The 23,544-nt window shown below is 48.3% G+C and overlaps 2 protein-coding genes across 7 annotated transcripts in view; one reads left to right on the top strand and one right to left on the bottom strand.

The window, feature by feature from the left end:
- Positions 1 to 23,544, bottom strand: part of NPAS2 (neuronal PAS domain protein 2) — a 207,781-nt gene that overhangs the window by 20,948 nt on the left and 163,289 nt on the right. For 5 of the 6 annotated variants that reach the window (XM_025260716.3, XM_044925671.2, XM_044925670.2 and 2 more), the window contains 9 exons: positions 22,823 to 22,941; positions 21,867 to 21,949; positions 21,019 to 21,125; positions 16,732 to 16,879; positions 14,016 to 14,100; positions 8,446 to 8,587; positions 7,534 to 7,634; positions 4,300 to 4,389; positions 1,094 to 1,240 (listed from right to left, as the gene is read on the bottom strand). In XM_025260716.3, the coding sequence (XP_025116501.2) occupies positions 1,094 to 1,240; positions 4,300 to 4,389; positions 7,534 to 7,634; positions 8,446 to 8,587; positions 14,016 to 14,100; positions 16,732 to 16,879; positions 21,019 to 21,125; positions 21,867 to 21,949; positions 22,823 to 22,941 (1,022 nt within the window). The remainder of the gene's footprint in view (positions 1 to 1,093; positions 1,241 to 4,299; positions 4,390 to 7,533; positions 7,635 to 8,445; positions 8,588 to 14,015; positions 14,101 to 16,731; positions 16,880 to 21,018; positions 21,126 to 21,866; positions 21,950 to 22,822; positions 22,942 to 23,544) is intronic. The other variant, XM_044925672.2, reaches the window with a different exon arrangement.
- LOC102401047 (dynein light chain 1, cytoplasmic-like) lies at positions 19,411 to 19,858 on the top strand. The gene has a single exon (XM_044925675.1). The coding sequence runs from the start codon at positions 19,411 to 19,413 to the stop codon at positions 19,678 to 19,680; it is 270 nt and encodes an 89-aa protein (XP_044781610.1). The 3' UTR covers positions 19,681 to 19,858.

The following is a 23,544-nucleotide window of genomic DNA, read 5'->3' as shown; positions in this document are numbered from 1 at the left end:
GGGCAGCCCCAGGTTTAGAGCATATGTAAAGCCCACCAGGAACATCTGTGGGGACCCAGGGAGGCAGGATGGCTGGCTCTAGGAGTCTCCAGGCTGCTCAGCACCTTTGTACTATCCTGTGTCCATCTCAGTTCAAGGTGTTCTTATGTCCACAGGAGAGGTTGCGTGGATGGTGGGGGTGTGGGGGGTGGAGTGGACGGCAGGGTCAGTACCCTAGCCATTCCCCTCAGGGGTCTCTTCTGCTTCCATCTGTCCCCCCCTAGGTGGGTGCCAAGGCTTACCTCACTCAGGGCAGACTCCAAGGTTGGCTACATTTACAATCAAAGGCTGGGCCCAAAGAATGTGCTTTGGAAGAAAAACAGTCCTGGGCTGATTTAAATGAAACTTGGTAAAAATAATTTAACCTTGAAAGAGATCCAATATATAAAGTTTTTCCCTCCATAAAGGAATCTCTCGATAGGATTCAAAGAAGTGACATCTGGGGCTGGGGTGGAGTGAGGTCCTATTAAAAGCAGCTGCTTTCAGAGGGCACCTCAATTGCCATGCTGCAATGGGGGTGGCCTGGGGGTGCCAGGGTGCTGACCTCCAGTCTCTGGCTCCCGGGCCGCCCCTCTGCAGGGGGCAATGGGCACAGATTCGTGTCTCCCTGCATTCATGCTTTGGATGAGAGCAAATAGCAGACCATCTCTTTGTCAGCAGCCTGGGGGGTGCTCGGAAAGCAGTTACACAGGTGCTGGGGAGTTTAAAACTCCATGGGAGAGAGGCTGTTATCTGTGCAGGGTGACTAACCACCAGACACATGAAACAAAATGCAGGCGACACAGGAAATGTGTGTCCAACAGAGTGAGGGGTGAGTGAAAAGGCTGTAATGTGAATTTTACGTTTGGCCTGGAGCCAGGGACGGTGGAGGTGGGGTTCATTACTTGCAGTTCACTGGTAGAGGTTTCAGTTTGTCCAGGAGGCAGGGCACAGTAAGGCAGCCTAGTGAACCTTGGAGGGAGTCCTGGCTGCCCTGAAAGGGTGGATTAGGATGCATCACACAGCGGTGGGGAGCAAGAGCCCAGGGGACTGCCGGCCCGGTAAGGGGCATCACCTGGACGTTGGAGTCCTGAACCAGGCAGAGCTGCTCCTGGATCTTGTGGAGTTCTTCCTGCTGCCACCGGATGTTGGCTTGCAGGATGCGTGTCCGCTGCTCCAGCTGGTCTTTGATGGTCTGGAACATGCTGAGCTGTGCTGAAAACTTGAAGGTGGGGTCGAGACACAGAACCCAGTGAGAGTGCTGTTTCAGCCATGCAGACGGATATTGCTGTCGCTCTGAGTGGCCCGTGCACTTTCACTTTCAGTGCCTTCCCCTCCCTTTGCAGCACCCCTGAGCCACTGCCGCAACGAGTGACCCACTGCTGGGGAGCTTGCCCACGAGCAGGGCTTCTGGATAAGGGTGGGGGTGGCCCAGGGACTCCCCGTCAGCTTTTCTCAGGCCCATGGGGACCTGCAGATCTAATTCATTGCACTCTAATCTGGGAGGGCCAGCTTTGGGATTCATCTGGAATGTGAATATATACATACATATATGGGCTTCCCAGGTGGCACTAGTGGTAAAGAACCCGCCTGCCAATGCAGGAGACAAAAGAGACGCAGGTTCGATCCCTGGGTTGTGAAGATCCCCTGGACTAGGAAATGGCAACCTGTTCCAGTATTCTTGCCCGGAGAATTTCATGGACAGAGGAGCCTGGCAGGCTACAGTCCATAGGACTGCAAAGAGTTGGACACAACTGAAGCGACTTAGCATGAACGCACATTTAAGTGAATTGCTTTGTTGCATATCAGAAATTAACACATTGTAAATCAACTGCACTTCAGTAAAAAATATTGGTAAAAAAATCTGCTGCTAAACATTTGTTTAAAAATATCTGCTGTATACCAACGGTATCACAAAAATCTCACTCAGAAATCTCACTGATCAAAACACCAAGCTAGGATTTTGAAAAAGAATTCGATCGAGAAAGAAAAGTTCTATCAGGTATTCAGTTAAGATAACAGAAGACAAAAGCTCCTGTGCTGGGTTCCCTAAAGTCTGGAGACAGTGCAGGCTATGACACCATGTCCAGAGAGGATGCTCTGGACGGCCCCTTCGCTCCCAAGGGAAACAGAGGGGGCTGGAGGTAGTCATCGGTGAGGGCCCAGCATCAAATTTCATGAGTGTTAATTACTTCTAGTATTATTCTTATTTTCCTAAGGCATTCCAGGAACCCCCAAACATGAATCTCTTGTTATATTCTTTCTTTAAAGCTTATTTACTTTTAATTGGAGGATAATTGCTTTACAATGGTGTGTTGGTTTCTGCCGTACATCAGCATGAATCACCATAGGTACACACATGTTCCCTCCTGTCCTGAACCTCCCTCCTACTGGCTACCCCATCCCTCCCCTCTAGTTTGTCACGGGCACCGGGTTGAGCTCCCTGCATCACACAGCTAATTCCCACCGGCTGTCTAGTTTACATATGCTAGTGTGTATATTTCCAGCCTACGCTTTCAATTCGTCCCACTCTCTCATCCTGCTGTGTCCACAAGCCCATTCGCTACGTCCGTGTCTCCACTGCATCCCTGCAAACAGGTTTACTGTACCATTCTTCTAGATTCCATAGATATATGTTAACATGCAATATTTGCTTTTCTCTTTCTGAATTACTTCACTCTGTATAACAGTCTCCAGTCTTGTTATATTCTAGATCATAGCCTTTTTGATAAAGAGTTTTATTCCAACTTAGAGACATGTTGGCAACCATGAAGCAAAACCATCACTTACCCAGATAGCCAATTTCCTAGAGTTTGGATTTTATTTTATATTTCCCCTTTTAGTGATAACATCAGTGAGGAGAAAGAGAAAACTGCAGAATCGCATTTTTCACATGAGTAGGCATGAGAAAAACTGTCTGACATGAAAGGACAACATTATGCAAGAACCTCTTAAAGAATACAGCTATTAAGTATAATACGCCTAAGAGACTAGGAACCGTTAGCGTTAATTAAAATGAGGTTCAATATACGAAAAATTAGAATTCCAAAAGGGCCTTCATCACACCATGACTTATTATAAAACAAAGACATTCTTTCCTATGGAAGACCCACAAGTTGAAGGAATTCTCATTTCAAGGGCCTGTGGATAAAAGAAGTTACTTCCTACCAAATGTGCCTTGGGAATTTGAAGAATAAAAAAATAATTCTTTTTTTTTCCTAATGAGGATGAATAGAGATCATATTAGTCAATTCTGGATGGGTTGGTTTTATATCCTTACTTAAGTCTAACTCTAGCAAGGGGCCCATGCTAGTGTGTGTCTTTCTTATTCCAGGAAAACAGACGAGGCCGCTGTTAATGGGACAGGCATATGTTCTGAAAAGATATTCATCAGTGGTGCCAGACTGGCAGCAAGACAGACTCTACATTTTGGCAAGAGTATGACCAGGGGCACCCTCCCTCTCTCCCCCAGGACCCCCTTGTGGCCAGGGAGGGGGCAAAATTCAATATCCCATCAAAGAATTGAAATCTGAGGTCTGACCAGTCAGCTCAACCATTCTTGGAGTTCCAAAGGCAGAATATATATATATATATATATATATATATATATATATATATATATTTTTTTTTTTTTTTTTTTTTACTGGTTCTGTAAAAACACACACTGCATGGTGGCTTCTCTGTTCATATGAGCATCTCTCCCTTCAACTCTGAGTTCAAAAGTGAGGGCCCTGTTACAAGCATCCTTGCCTCCTTCACACTCACTCCCTGACTGACCCAAATAGTAACTCTTTGACTGTTGTTGAAACAAAGCAGGAATTACTCTGCAAAGCCCTGGTCCTTTATTTTTTTTTTAAATGTGGTATTTATAGTACTAGACTCAGAGCTTTTAAATCCTTGTAGAGTCTTCCTATGACATTTGTCCTAACTCAGACCTTCTCTAAAATATTGTGGCCAATCAGGAGTCGTGAAAAATGAGAGGAACACAGAAAAGTGGCCGAGGGATGAAGCAAGATTGTTGACAGGATTGGGAGAGAGATGCGGGGGAGATCAATGGGAGGACGGATGGAGATGAGGACAGTGGGGAGAGGGCAGGGGAAGGGGAAGGTCCACAACTCAACACGCCCCGCCTGCACGTGGGGAGGAAGAGTCTCATGCTGGGGGCCTTGGTCTGGAGCCTGTGCATCGGCACCAGTGTACCCACACCCTCCGGTGGATTTCAGCATCCTGTCTCAAGGAAGTGCCTCCCTGGGTCTCCCTTGCCCTGAGTCCCAGACTCACCTGTGACACGGGGGCAGGTGGGCTCTGCAAGATGGTCTGAGGCAGGAGCTGCTGTGTGAGGTCACAGGACGCCGGGGCTGGCAGGGGGGCCTGGGGGAGAGAGGGAGGGTGGCTTTGATACATATAAGCTTCTGGACTATTACAGAAGGGATGGGGCACCGTCTCTCAGCCAGCTGGGCTCTCTGGCTTCAAGGAGGCCCTTCTGCCCTGGAGTGGATTGCTCACTTCTGGCAGGTATATGTTCCCCTGAAAAGGTGGGGTCACAGGCTATTACCCTTGCAGGGAATGGAGTCAGAGCTGACACACAGCTGGTGACGGGTGGGGGGTCTTGGGACCACTCAGGCCCGACGTTCCCACCATGGTGCACTCTGCAGAATCACTACCACCAGTCGGAGCTGGGCATTGCCACCCCACCCCACCTTCCTTCCTGTTCGAGGCTCCATTCTTGGTGGATTTGGCTGGTCTTTCCCTAAATTGATACTTTCTCAGCGGTGTTGTCCAGCAGAAAGGTCGCGAACTCACACCCAGTGTTGGCTCTGCGTGGCCTTTCCGCTCAGCACTCACACTAGCGGGGATGGACGCAGCAGCACGCTTTCCATCACTGCCTTGCCAGGCAGTGTCTGTGGCTGCAGTTTCACGGGACACTGCTGGAATCTGGTGGAGAGAGCCCTGCAAGGTCAGCTGAATCCCACACCTTGTGGGCAGGGGGCCATTGCAGGGGGGACTAGAATTGTGGGGGGAACGATGTGTAGAAATGAGAAACGCAACCCTCAGCTTCATGAAGCTCTTGAGAATTTTTAAAAGTAAAAAAGATTCTTCTGAAGTTATTCCATCATTGCCCCAGGCCCTGGGGACTATGAAAAGCAGCCCCAGTGGCAAGCTGTCCCCAGGATAGCACTGGGGCAGAGCAGCAGGAGGCCTTGTTTTAAATGAGAGTCCTAGGGGCTGCTTCCGATTCTCCCAATTGTGTTCCATTGCTCAACTGGGTGGAGGAACCCTGCTAACCTCAGCTGTTAGAAGAGCAATTTGGTACAGTGGCGAGAAAGCCAGGCTTGGAACTGGATGACCTGAGTCCAAATAGCTCTTCTGTCCACCTCTCTGGGTTTCAGCTTCCTTGTCTGTTACTATTTCTAGCTGTGGCCCATTTATAGAGTCTGCCACCACCTGGTACTCTTGCCAGGTACCTTTGATGTATTAACTCACTCAATTCTCAAGCTAGAAGGTATTACGATTATTCCCAAACCTAGACACAGGCTAGTTAACTTACTGAGAGTCACACAGCTACTAAGTGGATGAACTGAGTGATATTTGAAGCAGGTGGCATGAGTCCAAGCCTTTTCGCTTCACTATGCATACTATATTTTCAGTATTCCTGAACAAGTGGGAAATTTGAGGAGCACTTCAGAAGAAAGGTTTGTTGTTTAGTTGCTAAGTTGTTTCTTTTTTGTGATCCCATGGACTGTAGTCAGCCAGGCTCCTCTGTCCATGGGATTTGACAGGCAAGAACCCTGGAGTGGGTAGCCATTCCCTCTTTCAGGGGATCTTCCCAGTCTGGGGATTGAAACTGTGTCTCCTGCATTGGCAGGTGGGTTCTTTACCACTGACCACCTGGAAAGCCCATGAAGAAAGGTTTAGAGGTATTCGAGAAAAGAGGTGGTCTCTAAGGACCAGGAGCTCAGAGGGTAGAGTCTCACGTTTTTTGGCCCCTTATACATGCTCAGTTGCTCAGTTGTGTCTGACTCTTTGTGACTCCATGGGCTGTAGCCTGCCAGGCTCCTTTGTCCATGGGATTTCCCAGGCAAGAATACTGGAGTGTGTCCCTATGCCCTCTTCCAGGGGATCTTCCCAACCCAGGGATTGAACTCGGGCCTCCTGTGACTCCTGCATTGCAGGGGGATTCTTTACTGCTGAGCCACCGGGAAAGCCCAGTGACTTCACTCCCATCTCCAAAATGTCAGCCAGGGATGGGAAGAAGGAACTTGGCAACTATCTGAACATGGCCGCTAAATTTGGGGACGCTTCCCCCATCCAGAGCAAGGTCTGTGTCCCACTCCACGGGTGAGCTTGTGGCTGCTCTGACTGAGAGGGATGGTGCAGGTAATGTACTGGGACTTGAAGTGGGGGGCACAGAAAGCCACATGGCTTGTGTTTGGCTCTCGTGGGAGGTCCCTCTCCAGAGTCTTCCTCTTGGAACCAGGAGCCTTGCTGGGAGGATGGCATGGAGACGTCCATGCAGGTCAACAGAAGATGCCCTCTGCTGAGCCCACCTTCAGCCGGGGATACACCTCCCAGCCCTGAATGGGGAGACCTCCAGCACCAGGCAGCAGAGAGGAGTCACCCCCATTGTGCCCTTTCTGAATTACTGATGCAGAATCCGTGAACATGGAAAGTCCTGGTAGCTTTACGCCACTGAGTTTGGTGCGGGTGGCAGCTTGTGCTGGGTCACCGGAGTATGGCAGGCACACAGTGACCCTGCATCCAGCCAGTGTGTTTTCTAGGAGGCCGCGTTCCCTGACGTCCTGGAGGAGTTGATGTTGTTTAGTCACTCAGTCATGTCTGAGTCTTTGGGACTCCCGGACTGCAGCACACCTGGCTTCCCTGTCCTTCACCATCTCCGGGAGTTTGCTCAAACTCACGTCCATTGAGTCGGTGATGCCATCCAACCATCTCATCCTCTGTCATCACTTCTCCTCCTGCCCTCAATCTTTCCCAGCATCAGGGTCTTTTCCAATGAGTCCTGGAGAGGCCTGGCATATATGAAGGATGCTGCCTGATTCTGGGTTGACCAATAAGTTCATTTGGCTTTTGCATAAGATGGAATGGAAAAACCCAAACAAACTTTTTGGCCAACCCAATATATGCCAAGGGACATTTTTGTTGACATCAAGCTTCTCAGACATTTTCACTGGGAATGGGGGTCCAAAATGGGAGGGTCCTGACCATGTACCCCCAGAGGCTCTGTGAGACCCCCAGAGACCCCCCCAGGTTTGAAGTTTCAAGCTTTAAAATGCCTTTGGATTTTGCACGCTGTGGATATACATCCATGTTAATTTTGGGATCAGTGTTTCAAATTAGTTGCCAATTAAGCTACTTAGCTTCCCACCCCCGCCCGCCACCCACAATCTCTAAGTACAGCGTGTTCTCTAGGAAGATGCTGCTGCAGTCCCGTGGCCTGGCAGGCCCTTGCAGTGCTGTAGCGCAGTCTAGGGGGAAAGTTTGGGGTCACACACATACCGGCATTGTGGCTGCCTGGCCGAGTCCTGGCACTGGGAGCTCTTGGGCCGATCTGGGTAAAGCCGGGGTGCTGGCCTCTGCCCTCAGCTTGCTTGGAGTAGCTGCAAGAAAACACGGCCCCTTGCAGACTTGCACACACTTAACAGCTCCCTTATCAAAAGAGGGAGAAAGAACTTCCCTGGTGGTCCAGTGGTTAAGAATCCACCTGCCAAGGCAGGGGACACGAGTTCCATCCCTGGTCTGGGATGATTCCACATGCTGCGGGGCAGCTATACCCATGCGCCACAGCCTCTGGGCTCACGTGCTCCAGCTACTGAAGCCCGCGAGCCCTAGAGCCCATGCTCTGCAACAAGAGAGACCACCACAGTGAGAAGCCCGCGTACCGCACCTGGAGAGGAGTTTCCGCTGGCCGCAGCTAGAGAAAGCCTGCACACAGCAGTGAAGACCCAGCACAGCCACAAATAAGTAAATAGATAAAAATTTTAAAAAGAGGGGGAGGGTGACCACAGTGTGCATGAAACATGGGCCTGTTTGGAATCTGATGAAGGGGCTCCAAGAGGCCCAGAAGTTCTGCCAGCTTCCAGCCTCGCCTGGGGTGCAGGGGGAGGACAGCAGAGCACCCACAAGCTTTAGGTGCACCACGTGGTTCAGCCGCCTGCCTGATCACGCAGCTCACTGGGTCCGCATGACACCTGCTGAATGTCGGCTTTGTGGGGCAGCGGAGGAACCGGAGCATGGAGCGGGGTGGGGCAGGGCGCGGGGAGGAAGCTAGAGGGAAAGAAGCAAGGAGTGGGGACCAGATGGCGACTTTAGCTTCATGCCACGGACTGCCCAGCTTCTCCTTGAATGTGGGGTCCCTCGTGGGACTCTGTATACTCCCAACCGCCCTGCCCTCTGCGGAGTCACACTTACAGGTGGGCTCTGACATGGCTGTGCACGAGGATTTGTGGGAACTTCTTGAGGAGGCCGATGGTGAGTGACTGGTGTTAAGGCCTGAGGTGCCCATGTCAAGTGCATTAAAGTGCTGCTGAGGTTCCAGGCTGGAGCCCTTCTCCTGAAACACACACACACACAGAGTCCATGTTTCAGCATCAAGACTATGGCAATGAACTATGTTACTTTAGTTGTCCTCCAAATATGTAGGAAAGCTTGAGGGGTACTGAGAGAAATACTATAACTGCTTGGAGAGAGTTCCAGACACATTCAGGTGGACTGTTTATACAAATATATAATCTAGCATCTTTGAGGGCCTGGTAGCTTCCCTGGTGGCTCATATGGTAAAGAATCTGCCTGCAATGCGGAAAATCTGGGTTCAAACCCTGGGTTGGGAAGATCCCCTGGAAGAGGGCATGGCAACCCACTCCAATATTCTTGCCTGGAGAATACCATGGACAGAGGAGTCTGGTGGGCTACAGTCCATGGGGTTGCGAAGAGTAGGACATGACTGAGCAACTGAGTTTCAGGGTTTTTTTCAGCCTGTAAGCAGTATTTATTACACTTTCTTGGCTTCTATTTTGATATTTTAGATTTTCATAATTGACTTGGCATTTTGTTTTTCCTTAAAATTGTCACCTTATGCCCAGAATCCTGGCTTTCCCAGAAGCGGGGTGGAGAGGCAGATTCTAGAAATAAGGTTACTGGTGGGACTGGGTTATTCATACTCCAATGAGGGACTTCCCTGGTGATCCAGTTAGGACTTCACCCTCCAATGCAATGCAGGGATGCAGGTTCAATCCCTGCTCACACGCCTCACGAGCTAAAATACCACATGCCTCCCAGTCAAAAAACCAAAACATAAAACAGAAACAAGACTGTAACAAATTCAATCAATACTGTAACAAATTCAATAAAGACTTCAAAAATGATCCACATTAAAAAAAATCTAAAAAACGAAAAATACTCTGGGACTTCCCTGGTGGTTCAGTGGTTGAGAATCCGCTTTCCAATGCAAGGGACGTGGGTTCCATCCCTGGTTGGAGAATTAAGATCCCATATACTTTGGGGCAACTAAGTCTGTGCACCCCAACTAGAGAGAGAAGCCTGAGCTCTGCAACTAGAGAAGCCTGCAATAAAGGTCCCACAACGAAGGTACTACAACCAAGACCTGATGCAGCCAAATAAACAAATATTTTAAAAATAAAAAATAAATACTCCAATCAGACAAATGCCTTTGGACCGTTCTGGACACCATCTCCCCACTGCTCTTCCTCTGCAGCCTCAAGGCACCCAAGGCCAAGGAGCAAAGGTCTCCAATTCTTGATCCCTGGATCCTAACTGTTGCTGGGCCCTAAGGGTGCCTCTGCCTCAAGAGCATGGCATGAAGCGAAAGCAGTTGTGACTTTCCAACCCTGAGGAACCACCTTTCCGTCCTGCATTGGCTCAGGTGTCACGCATGCATGTGTGCTAAGTCGTTTTAGTCGTGTTCGACTCTTTGCAACCCCATGGACTATAGCCCGCCAGGCGCCTCTGTCTGTGGGATTCTCCAGGAGCCCACTGGAGAGGGTTGCCCTGCCCTCCTCCAGGGGATCGTCCCAACCCAGGGATCAAACCCACACCTCCTGCACTGGCAGGTGGGCTCTTTACCACAGTGCCACCTGGGCCATAAGCCTAAGAAGATGACTCTAGTGATTTTTAAGCTAAAGAAGAAACATAATGATTATTCTCCTCAGCCAGGCTCCTTCCTATTCTCAGAAGGATGGTGGGATTCCTGGGCTGCCTGGACAGGCTGGTGTCCCTGGTCTCAGGTCTTAAATCCCTGTGTCTAAGTCTACATGACAGTTCTGTCCTTTGTGTCGGGCCTCCAGTGAGGGTGGGCCCTGAGTGTGCCCAGACAGGCCTGAAATGATTGCTACCAGCCATAAAGGCCTTTGTGCAAAAGAGAATCGCAGGGTGTGTCTGGGTTTGCCGGGTTCACTGTATATTTTCAGACCCTACTGCTTGGTCACAGCGTGCGTGCAAGCTAAGTTGCTTCAGTTGTGTCTGACTCTTCGTGACCCAATAGACTGTAGCCCACCAGGCTCCTCTGTCCATGGGATTCTCCAGGCAAGAAGTTGTTGTTCAGTCACCCAGTCATGTCCAACTCTTTGTGACCCCACTGACTACACACACCAGGCTTCCCTGACCCTCACCATCTCCTGGGGTTTTCCCAAGTTCATGTCCATTGCATCAGGGATGCCATCCAGCCATTGCATCCTCTGATACCCTCTTCTCCTTCTGCCCTCAATCCTTACTAGCATCAGGGTCTTTCCCAATGAGTCAGTTCTTTGCATCAGGTGACCAAAATACTGGAGTTTCAGCTTCAGCATCAGATCTTCCAATGATTATTCAGGGTTGATTTCCTTTAAGATTGACTGATTTGATCTCCTGCCATCAAAGGGACGCTCAAGCCTCACAGTTCGAAGATATCAATTCTTTGGCGCTCTGCCTTTGTTACAATCCAGCTCTCACAACCTATGTAACTGGGTCTTATGTGATCAGACAAGAAGAGTGCTCCCCAAATCACACCTTTCAGAGTGGGGTCCCAGGCGAATTGTGTGTGTCTGGTCAGCAGACAAGTAAATGCAGGAAGTGAGAGGAAGAGCTGAGAAACTTTTCTAGCCATCTGCCGTACATCACACACAAGCAGGGGAATCTGCATTTCATCAGTGACATCCATCAGTGACAGATTTGAAATTAAAAATCCAAATGGTCCATTACTGCTGAGAGTTTGAAAAGCATGGTCCTGGAGCTGTGACTTTAAAAGGGACTTCTGAATCTGACAGCCTGAGACTGTATTTGTGTGTTTGTTGTTCAGTCGCTCAGTCACATCCAACTCTTTGTGACCCTGCAGACAGCAGCATGCCAGGCTTCCCTGTCCTTCACCATCTTTTGGAGTTTGCTCCAACTCATGTCCATTGAGTTGATGATACCATCCAACAATCTCATCTTCTGCTGATCTCTTCTCCTCCTGCCTTCAATCTTTCCCAGCAGCAGGGTCTTTTCCAATGAATTAGCTCTTCGCATCAGGTGGCCAAAGCATTGGAGCTTCAGCATCAGTCCTTCCAATGAATATTCAGGGTTCATTTCCTTTAGGATTGACTGGTTTGATTTCCTTGCTGTCCAAGGGGCTCTCAAGAGTCTTCTGTGTGTTTATACATAAGTGCATGTTGATGAGAAGTTTCATTGAGCTCTAATGTTCCTCAAAGGTCAGAAACCTCAATAATGAGTTTCTGGCTGGACGACACACTATGCCTGATCTTTGGCTGTGATGTATGGTGTGTCGAACACCTGCCTGTGAACAGCTTAATTCCAGCCTTGGACGTGACATATGATGCATTCATGTGACTGAGCTGGGTAATAAACACGTCCATGAACAATGACAGGTGTTGTACCATGGTGCTGGCGAGGAATCACCACACAGCGCAGCAGCACTTTGCCTGCCAGTGGGAGCGGCTCAGCGAAGATGCAAATGCGTTCTGGTCTCTAAATGGGGTCTCTTCCTCTTCCTAACTCAGTTCTTAATGGACCAGAGATGCGTCTATGGTCCACTGACTGCAGTAAAGTGAGTATCACAATAAAGCAAATCACATTAATTTTTTTTGTTTCCCAGTGCATAGAAAAGATAAACTGACCACTGCTGTAGTGTCGATTTCTAGCCAGAGACTCTAGATTCTAGGTCACGGGCTGGTTGGAACTTGAACTGTGTTTCATCAATTCTAAGATGAACTTCCCTCCCACGTTTTGACATAAAATGAAACTGGGATATGTCCTTCAACTCACAATAAGAAATCCTGACTTCACAGATGGGCAGCTTTCTCTCTTTCCTAGTGGAGATAGAGATAGATCTTACAATCAATGGCTTCTTAGCTTTGATGAAATACAACATTCCCTTTCTTGCTTTCTCTCTTTTTTCCTCCCAATATATGTGTCTGCTTGATGAATGACCTTTGAGAAACAGGGTTCTGGTCTGCTTATGAGTTTCTGTCGAGTTGTCGGTGACGAGGGCTGCCTGGCCAGAGGGTGCCAGGGACTCAGGCTGGAGAGGAAAGAGGTCTGGGCTTTGTGAAGAGAAACACCTCTCCATTCCTCTCAGGACTCCCTGATGACAAGGTGGCTCCAACAAGGACGTCAGCTCAGACCCCCAGACACAGAAGCGGCAAGTACACCCTGCCAGCAATACCATAGAGGGAATGTGAGGGACAATGAGCTTGTGGGGTGCTCTTTTTGAGGGCAGGTACAGCACTTAGGCTAAGGGGAGGACAGGATGCACAGACTGTGCCCCAGCTCGATGGGATGATGGAATAACCCCCCGCTTTTCATCTGTGGGAGAGATGCAAAGTGGACTTACCTACAGGCAGACATTGTTTTATTGTGTTTCCCTTTATCACACTTTTTGGAGAGTGTGATTTTTTACAAATTGAAGGTTTATGTCAATCCTGTCTTGTTAGATGCTGCTTACCATTTTTTAGCCATAACGTTTTTTTAAATTAAGGTATGCCATTAAAAAAAAAAAAAACAATTGGGCTTCCCTGGTGGCTCAGACAGTAAAGAATCTGCCTGCAATGCAGGAGACCTGGGTTCGATCCCTGGGTTGGGATGATCCCCTGGAGGAGGCATGGCAACCCACTCCAGTATTCTTGCCTAGAGAATTCCATGGACAGAGGAGCCTGGTAGGCTACAGTCCATGGGTTCGCAAAGAGTCAGACATGACTGCGGAACTAACACTTTCACTTGCACGCTTGACAGACTACAGAATAGGGTCAACATATCTTTTATATCCACTGCTGCTGCTGCTGCTAAGTCGCTTCAGTCGTGTCCGACTCTGTGTGACCCCATAGATGGCAGCCCACCAGGCTCCTCTGTCCCTGGAATTCTCCAGGCAAGAATACTGGAGTGGGGTGCCATTTCCTTCTCCAATGCATGAAAGTGGAAAGTGAAAGTGAAGTCGCTCAGTCGTGTCCGACTCTTAGCGACCCCATGGACTGCAGCCTACCAGGCTCCTCCATCCATGGGATTTTCCAGGGAAGAGTACTGGAGTGGGGTGCCATTATATCCACTAGGAAACCAAAAAAAAAGTAATGTGATTTGCTTTGTGGCGATATTCACTTTACTGTGGTGGTCTGGAACCTGCAGTATCTCCGAGGTTTGCCTGCACAGTCGTTCTTTTAAGGCTGGAAGGTCACCAAACCCTGCTTTGAGTTGAGAGGCTGTTTTCTCGCACAGCTCTGTGAGTTCCCAGTCTCCGTGACCTCAGACATGTTATCTGCATCCACAGTACACTCAGTCTCACCTGAAGGACACTGACAGTGCCCACCTCGCAGGAACCTCAATGAGGGGCAAGTAAGCAAATACCCCCCAAATTACATTGAACAGTAATGGGAACATAGCAAGAGCTCAAAAAACATGACCTGCTGCTTCAGGTATTACTATTTTTATGATCACAACTCATGAAAGATTCTACTCAGCCAAACTTTGCCTTCCTCCTGTGCTGGGGATCGGATTACCTTCAGTGCCGAAGGGTGGACGGTCTCCAGCAGCGGGTCCTCCAGCGCCAATTCCTGCCTCCTCTCCACCCGGACCTCGGCGTAACTGCTCAGGAAATCAAGAGACCACAGCTGGAGGGGGGACCTCCTGGGATGACACCAGCAAAAAGGGCTGTGTGACACCCTCTCCCAGGGCAGCCACTAGCAAGGCTGGCCCAGTTACTTGTTTGGGAATGGGTTTCTTTCTGGGCCTACATTCCACAGGAGTCACTTCTACTGTGACATTCAGAGTGACTTCCTTTCTGGGACTTCCCTGGTGATCCAGGGGCTGGGACTCTGCACTTCCACTTCAGGGGGCCTGGGTTTGATTCCCCGGTCAGGGAACTTCCCTGGTGGCTCAGATGGTAAAGCATCCGCCTACAATGTGGGAGACCCGGGTTCAATCCCTGGGATGGGAGGATCTCCTGGAGAAGGCAATGGCAACCCACTCCAGTACTCTTGCCTGGAAAATCCCATGGATGGATAAGCCTGGTAGGCTACAGTCCATGGGGCCGCAAAGAGTCGGACATGACTAAGCGACTTCACTTCAGAGAACTAAGGAGCTTCCCTGGTGGCTCAGACAGTAGAGAATCTGCCTGCAATGTGGGAGACATGAGTTCGATCCTTGGGTTGGGAAGATCCCCTGGAGAAGGGAATGGACCCCACAAGCTGTGAGGCACGGCCAAAGAAAAAAATAATCATAAAAAATTTTTTAAACACATAAAAAAGAACATTTTCCTTTCCAGGATGTTGTTGCCTACACTTTCTTTTGTTGTTGTTGTTCTTTTCTCTTTTTACTGATCTTGACCCATCCTACCCAGAAACCCCCACACACAATTGTCTTTAGAAACCTATTTTCATTAATACGATGAGCCTCAGCCTTCAAATAATTGGAAGACTTTCTGGAGACCTACTCAGTTTGGACTATGCACAGGAGGAAGTGATATATAAATTTTTTTTTTTTTTTTTTTTTAGTAATTACAGACTACAATTACAGACTATAAAACTTCCAGAAGTTGTCTTTCGACCAAACCTAGAACTAGCCAGACCCAGATGGCCAATTAGTCTATGGACCCACTCTTTGAATGGTATGGGGAAATAACTCAGAGTGGTGACAGCCGGGTGACCCCGCTGTGGCTTTTGCACTGCCCATAGAGCTGTGGGCTGGGTATTGGGCCCAGGGAGCAGTGGTGGTTCCTGGGCCTCGGGGACACCTGTGACTTCATTCTCTGCTGGTTGCTCCCTACTTTCTCTGAGAATCTCATTCTGGGATCTGAGAAGAGGGACCGGAAATCAGACTCTGAGGAGCAAGGTGTTGACGATGTTCAGTCTTACCTGGGGACAAAAGGACCCCCTGGCAAAGGGCCAGGCAGTTGTGGGGGGTGGGCGGGGGGTGGAGGCTGGACATGGAATCAGAAAACACTGGCTGCTGACATGCCCGGGGGTGGGCTGGGAAGTCAGGGTCAGGTCCCTGGGGGTGGGTGTGTACGTGATGATCAGAGTCACTGGCCTAGAATTACCTGCATTTCTTATCCTTCCTCTTTCCTCACTTACTAAAGAGGAGGGATTTACATGTGTGTGAGTGTGTGTGTGAGTGTGTGTGTGTACTGGCTTGACCAAAAAGCTTGTTCAGGTTTTCTAGAGATCTTATGGAAAAAACAAATTGAACATTTTGCCTGATCGAATAGATAAGTAAGTGTATATGGATAGTATCTATCCATCCATCTATTATCTATCAATCAACCAGTCATCTATCGTCTATCAATCAACTATCTATCTATTCATCTATCTATCATCTATTGCTCTATCCATTTACCTAACTACCCATTATCTGCTGACAATCATCCATTTCTTATGTACATGTATGTAACAATAGGTATGTACATGTATATCTCGATCTATCATATATCTGTTATCTATCATCTATCTGTTCTGTATTGATACCTATATATAATGTGATCCTTCTAACCTTTCTTTCGTTGCTCTCCTCAAAAGCTCTCCTCTAGACCAGCTTAAAACTAATTTATGTTCTTAAAATTTTTGTACTTGGGGGAAAAAACCCAAACAGCATTTCCCCTTTACCTTTGGGAACTGTGACCCTACACAGGCAGTGTCTAGGAAACACTGGATCTGCTTCCTCCCTTGGAAGCCCTGCCACCCACATGGGGCTGGGGCAGGTAACTTCTCCCTGAGGTCAGGGAACCACCAGGAACCCTCTGGCTCTTGTACCATCTTGCCTCGGTTGCCATTGGTAGTTTTTGAGGCATTCAAAAACGGGGGAGGGGTGGCAGGAGGGACTATGTCTCTGAGTTATTCAGAGGCAAAATTTTAATTTTCTTTTCCTACCAGCGACAAGGGAAGGCTGGGGGCCGGATGGAGATGAGGGAAAATATGTAAGTAGGTCACTGAAGCAGTAATTTACGGAGGAACATCCTGGCTGCCTGGAAGAGCTCAGATAGGCTGTCAGAGGGGCCTGGCGGGGCCCTGGGAGGAAGTCTCAGCCCCGGGAGGCCAGGGCTGGGTGTGGGCTCGGAAGAAGCTGGCTTCTGGGGATTAGTCTGCTCACTGCGAGCAGAGTCCTGCTGCAGAACTCAGGGGGCTCACTCCTCAGAACTGGGGACCCCTAAGGATACTGGGGCTCGAAGCCACCTGCTGGGGACCCCTAAGGATGCCCACCCTCCCAGCCCCTGGCCCGCACCTGACCACCGAGTGCGTGCACACGATGAACTCGGGCTTGGAGTTCCACTGGTGGTAGGTGATGTAGTAGTGGGTCTGGAGCCAAATCCACTGCTGGCCTTTGGTCAGAAACCTGTAGCAGCACGACTTCCCTTTGCCAAACTGCATCACTGTGAGTGGAAGACGGAGTCAGCGCATAACCAGTGTTAAGACACAAGGACCCTTTCCTCCCACAGTCACTTTTAACAACACCAGCTTTCAAAATGACAGTGGTCATTTCTCCAGTAGCGATGGCTCTTAAGTGACCATCAACCACCACGTGTAAAGTAGAGAGCTGGTGGGAAGTTGCTACATAACACAGGGAGCCCAGCTCGGTGCTCTGTGATTGACCTAGAGGAGTGGGATGGGGGCGGGGAGGGAGGCTCACGAGGGAGGGGACATGTATTTAATTATGGCTGATTTGAGTTGCTGTACAGCAGAAATCAACACAACAACATGGTAAAGTAATCTCCCTCCACTTGAGAAACAAATTTAAAAAGAAGATCACAGGAAATGGTCAAGAATTCTGAAACAATGGAGGGATGATCCTCCTGCTTCCCCAAATGCTCAAAAGCTTAAGAGAGCCTTAAATCTGGGCAGAATCTTCAACTGGGAGTTTAATTAAGGCAACAATTCCATTCACCATTGCAATGAAAAGAATAAAATACTTAGGAATATATCTACCTAAAGAAACAAAAGACCTATATATATATAAAACTATAAAACACTGGAGAAAGAAGTCAAAGAGGACACAAATAGATGGAGAAATATACTGTGTTCATGGATCAGAAGAATCAATACAGTGAAAATGAGTATACTACCCAAAGCAATCTATAGATTCAAAGCAATCTTCAGATTCAGTGCAATCCCTATCAGGCTACCAACAGTATTTTTCAGAGAACTAGAACAAATAATTTCACAATTTGCATGGAAATACAAAAAACCTCAAATAGCCAAAGCAATCTTGAGAAAGAAGAATGGAACTGGAGGAATCAACCTGCCTGACTTCAGTCTCTACTACAAAGCCAGAGTCATCAAGACAGTGTGTACTGGCACAAAGACAGAAATATAGATCAATGGAACAAAATAGAAAGACCAGAAATAAACCCACGCACCTATGGACACCTTATCTTTGATAAAGGAGGCAAGAATATACAATGGAGAAAAAACAATCTCTTTAACAAGTGGTGCTGGGAAAACTGGTCAACCACTTGTAAAAGAATGAAACTAGATCACTTTCTAACACCATACACAAAAATAAACTCAAAATGGATTAAAGATCTAAATGTAAGACCAGAAACTATAAAACTTCTAGAGGAAAACATAGGCAAAACACTTTCCGACATAAACCACAGCAGGATCCTCTATGACCCACCTCCCAGAATATTGGAAATAAAAGCAAAAATAAACAAATGGGACCTAATTAAAATTAAAAGCTTCTGTACAACAAAGGAAACTATAAGCAAGGTGAAAAACAGCCTTCAGAATGGGAGAAATAGCAAATGAAGCAATGGACAAAGAATTAATCTCAAAAATATACAAGCAACTCCTGCAGCTCAATTCCAGAAAAATAAACAACCCAATCAAAAAATGGGCCAAAGAACTAAACAGATATTTCTCCAAAGAAGACATACATATGGCTAACAAACACATGAAAAGATGCTCAACATCACTCATTATCAGAGAAATGCAAATCAAAATCACAATGAGGTACCATTTCACGCCAGTCAGAATGGCTGCTATCCAAAAGTCTACAAGCAATAAATGCTGGAGAGGGTGTGGAGAAAAGGGAACCCTCTTACACTGTTGGTGGGAATGCAAACTAGTACAGCCACTATGGAGAACAGTGTGGAGATTCCTTAAAAAACTGGAAATAGAACTGCCTTATGACCCTGCAATCCCACTGCTGGGCATACACACTGAGGAAACCAGAATTGAAAGAGACACGTGTACCCCAATGTTCATCGCAGCACTGTTTATAATAGCCAGGACATGGAAGCAACCTAGATGTCCATCAGCAGATGAATAGATAAGCAAGCTGTGGTACATATACACAATGGACTATTATTCAGCCATTAAAAAGAATAATTTGAATCAGTTCTAATGAGGTGGATGAAACTGGAGCCTATTATACAAAGTGAAGTAAGCCAGAAAGAAAAACACCAATACAGTATACTAACGCATATATATGGAATTTAGAAAGATGGTAATGATAACCCTGTATGCAAGATAGCAAAAGAGACACAGATGTATAGAACAGTCTTTTGGACTCTGTGGGAAAGGGAGGGGGGGATGATTTGGGAGAATGGCATTAAAACATGTAAATTATCACATGTGAAACGAATCGCCAGTCCAGGTTCGGTGCAGGATACAGGATGCTCGGGGCTGGTGCACTGGGATGACCCAGAGGGATGGGATGGGGAGGGAGCTGGGAGGGGGGTTCAGGATGGGGAACACATGTACACCCATGGCGGATTGATGTCAATGTATGGCAAAACCAATACAATATTGTAAAGTTAATTAAAAAAAAAAAAAAAGAAGCCGTGGTTTTCGAGATACGCCACGGCTTTGGTAGCGACCGCCTCTCTATTTGGGCATGCGCTTCACGAGCCCCTCCCCTAGGAGACCGTTGTAGTCGGCCAGCCCCTGCTCCTTGGTAACCATGTGTGACCAAAAGGCCACGATCAAGAATGCCGATATGCTGGAGGAGATGCAACAGGACTTGGTGGAGTGTGCTACTCAGGCATTGGAGAAATATAATATAGAGAAGGACATTGCGACCCATATCAAGAAGGAGTTTGACAAGAAGCACAACCCCACCTGGCACTGCATCATGGGGAGGAACTTCGGTAGTTATGTGACACATGAAACCAAACACTTCATCTACTCCTACCTGGGCCAAGTGGCCATTCTCCTGTTCAAATCTGGTTAAAAGCATGGACTGTGCCACACAGCCAGTGATCCATCCAAAAACAAGGACTGCAGCCTAAATTCCAAATACCAGAGACTGTGGTCTTCAGCCTTGCCTCAGGGAACACCTCCATCTTTGAACCTTTATGGTGTTTTGTACAGGGCATTCTCTGTACTAGTTTGTGGTTATTAAGCAATTACAAAACATCTTATATTTGTATTTATTTTCTATTCCATACCTCTCTGCCCCATGTTTTTTCTTTTCAAAATCCATTCCTTTAAAGAGATAAATCTGTTGAAGAAGTGTGCATTAAAAAAAAAAAAAGGCCCTGGTTTTCCTGGGGCTCACCATCCTGCTGCAGCTGGAGCTGTCTTTGGAGTTGTGGGAGAGACCATCCAGATGCTGGGAGAACTGGACCGAAAACAGACCTGACAGCCAGCAGCCTCTGGACGGATGCTCTGGCTGCCAGGCAGCCAGAGCATCCTTGGTCTACATGGCTCTATACAGAGGATCAGCCACAGGGGCTTCCACCGCAGACCACCACGCAGGGCTCCTATGGTTAAGTTGTGGCTTCCTTGGGGGTACCCGGTACACACAGATGCTGCTGGGTTAGGCCTGGGCAGGGCAGAAAGCTGGACCACGGATCCAGAAAAGAGGAGCAGCTGGGGTGCACTGTCTCAGTGCCTGGATTTTAGCTCCTCTTTACATGCTAGCGGTCAAGAGAAAGCCTAACCAGGAGACCAAAGCGACAAAAGGAGGCACTGAATCTGCCAATAAAATAATATTTGTGGGACTTCCCTGGTGGTCCAGTGGTTAACAATCTACCTGCCAATCCAGGGGACACAGGTTTGATCCCTGGTCTGGGAAGATTCCACATTCCATGGGGCAATTAAGCTCCATGAGCTGCAACTACTGAAGCCCGTGTGCCCAAGAGCGTGTGCTTTGCAACCAGAGAAGCCATGGAAATGAGAAGTCCGAGTACCACAGCTAGAGAGTAGCCCCCGCTTGCCATAACCAGAGAAAGCCCCCAAATAAATAAATAAAATAATAGTTATCAGACTACTTAAAAAGCAAAAAAAGATCAAATAGTTTGCATTGCTGAGGGGAGCTGGGAAGGGGCTGGGGGAGGAAGCACACAGATCAAAGTCAATGCCAGGTGCAAACAAAACACAGGGGAATCTAGACAAGGATCTCCAACAAGGACCACAACTTGATCATCTCAGAGAAGGCAAAATTCTTGGCCTCAGAATAAACCAAGTAATACGTCGACTTGCAGAGCCTACGAGTCCCGCGGTCAGGGCTGCAGGGAGAGAATGGAGGTCCCGGGAGGGGAGCTGGTTGGTTGGCAGGGGTACTCACGGTGCTGGTGGCACCTGGCTAGGAGCTCCAGGTCATCCACGTGGTAGTAGTCGTAGCCCGAGGTTCCCAGGACTTCAAAAGGCAGGTACCCTATGATAGGAGGGGCTCTGCAAGGACAGTTGGTAGGGGGTCTTCATCAGCCCTGCGGGCTTCCTGTAGTGGCCAGTCCAGGGGCAGTTTGCATGTTTCTTGATCAACCCAGGGGCCTCATTTCTCAAGAATAAGCACAGAAAAAACCATTTGGCAATGGTCAAAACCAGAGAGGCGGTGTTTTCCAAAGTGCTCACATTTTTTGGCATTAGACCCTTGGTTCCCTCGACCTAAACTGGCCCCAGTGATCATAAATGTTATTACTGCTGAATAATTAAAAACAGCTATGCATGGAGTCAGCCCAATTCTCAAGTGTCATAAAAAAAATCAAAGTGCAGGAAGGGGAGATTGTTAGTTCTTCAACTGTGAAAAAATGTAACACAAGAAAGATAGAAGATTGGTCTAAAGGGACGGAAGGGTGTTGAAGGAAATAAAATGAGAGCTTCCTTCACATCTTGCCTTGCCTAATGGGAGCTGGCGAGGGTCCCGAGTGGGGTGGGGGTGGGGCAGGTGGTGGTGTCCCAGAGATGTCTCCAGCGGGGGTGTGTGGCTCTCCTGAGATGCTCTGACCCAACCCAGGACATATCCACAGATGGGACAAATGCAGTGGAGGGAGATCCCAGCCCTTTGGCCAGCAAGCACTTTCCCCACCACAAGAGAGGACCAGGTCTGAATTCTGTCCCCCAAGGACAGCCTGGCTCCTGGAAGTAAGTGCTTGAAAAAACACCCAACCCAAATGTGTTTTTCTTTTCACAAACCTGTGATCGAGAAATAAAAATTTCCATTCCAAGCTATGCCTTGAAGTGAATTCCTCTAAAGGTTCGTCAACGATGCACATTTCCTGTATTGAAAGGGAGGAAAAATATGACTCGGGGTGCCAGATTCTCACCCCCCACCCCCGGTTGTATCAAGAACGCATGGTCGGCAACAGAAGTTAAAAGCACTTAGAGCAAGTTTCCAGTTGTGTTGGACCAAACCTCCTCATCAGCAGCTAATTTCGGTATTAGCGGCTGCTAAATTTATTTCACGAGCTGGGAAAAAGGTCTGAGAGCCAAAATGTCATACCCCTCCCTTCCTATCATCTAGACATGTGGTAAACACATGGAAAATGGCTTTTCATCTGAATTTGAATGAGTAACTTAACTCAACATTCACCCCATCTAAAGGAAAGAAATTACAGATGGGAGTCCGGAGCTCTGTCTGACAGCTTTTACCTCTGCCCGCGCTGATTGGTGTCAACATACATGTGAAGAGTAGGAAGGTTTAGAGAGTTCTGGAAGACCCTTTTCTGCCCCAGTGATTCACTGCCTTCAAACAAAATCCCCTCAAGGAGGGCATGGCTACCCACTCCAGTATTCTTGCCTGGAGAATCCCATGGACAGAGGATGCTGGCGGGCTACAGTCCATGAAGTCCAAAAGAGGGGCTTTCCAGGTAAAGACTGTGCCTGCAATCTAGGAGACCCGGATTTGATTTCTGTGTCAGGAAGATCCCCTGGAGAAGGGAATGGCTACCCGTTCTGGTATTTTTAGGAAACTGAGGCTTGGGGAAAGAGTTTGTGGGGCTGTTGCTGTACAGAAATCAGATACTGAACATTTTCAGAGTTGGTGATGAGCTCATTGAAATCTTCTTTCACAGAAAGACGAGGAATTACCTGCCACACAAGGTGACTTGGGGGTCCTTGTTCCGCAAGATAAATTCTCTCTGGGTACTTGCCTTTAAGAACTGTGGTGTGGCCAGGCGAACGGTGGCGATGAAGCAGACTTCCTTCCCCAAGGGCACTCGGCAGGGCCTTGAAAGGGCGCCATCAAAGCCATTACAAGAGGGGCTGGGCACTGGTGGAGGGGAGGAGACACAGGTCAGCCCTAGCTGGTGTGGGGCCAGCCCCGCCGGGCACCACCGAGCGGCCTCAGGTCCATCAGCCGTTTCATTCTCACAGCAACTTGGGGATGTCAAGTGCTATTCTTACCCCCACTGTATGGGAACCTGAGGCTCAGACTGGGAAGCATTGGGCACAAGGCCAGACAGAGCTGGAATTTGAGTCAGTAACGCACAACTAGGGCTTCCCAGGTGGCTCAGTGGTAAAGAATCCACCTGCCAGTGCAGGAGATGTGGGTTCGATCCCTGGGTCAGGAAGATGCCCTGGAGGAGGAAATGGCAACCCACTCCAGTATTCTTGCCTGGAAAATCCCATGGACAGAGGACCCTGGTGGGCTACTGTCCATGGGGTCACAGAGAGTCGGATGTGACGTAGTGACTAAACAACAACACACAACTCTGCCTCCCACGGCCACTAGTCCTGCAGCCATGGAGGTTACTGTGCTGGGAAAAAATCCTCTGCCAGACCAGCACACAGCCCCACAATGCAGGAGGGTCTGGACGCGCACATCAGCTCGTGTGTTAAGGGTGAGCTGCATTGTTAGACAGTGTTCTGATAC

This window comes from Bubalus bubalis, chromosome 12 (assembly GCF_019923935.1).
Source record: "Bubalus bubalis isolate 160015118507 breed Murrah chromosome 12, NDDB_SH_1, whole genome shotgun sequence".
In the NCBI taxonomy this organism is placed as follows: Eukaryota; Metazoa; Chordata; class Mammalia; order Artiodactyla; family Bovidae; genus Bubalus; species Bubalus bubalis.
This window is presented reverse-complemented; position numbering and strand designations above follow the sequence as displayed.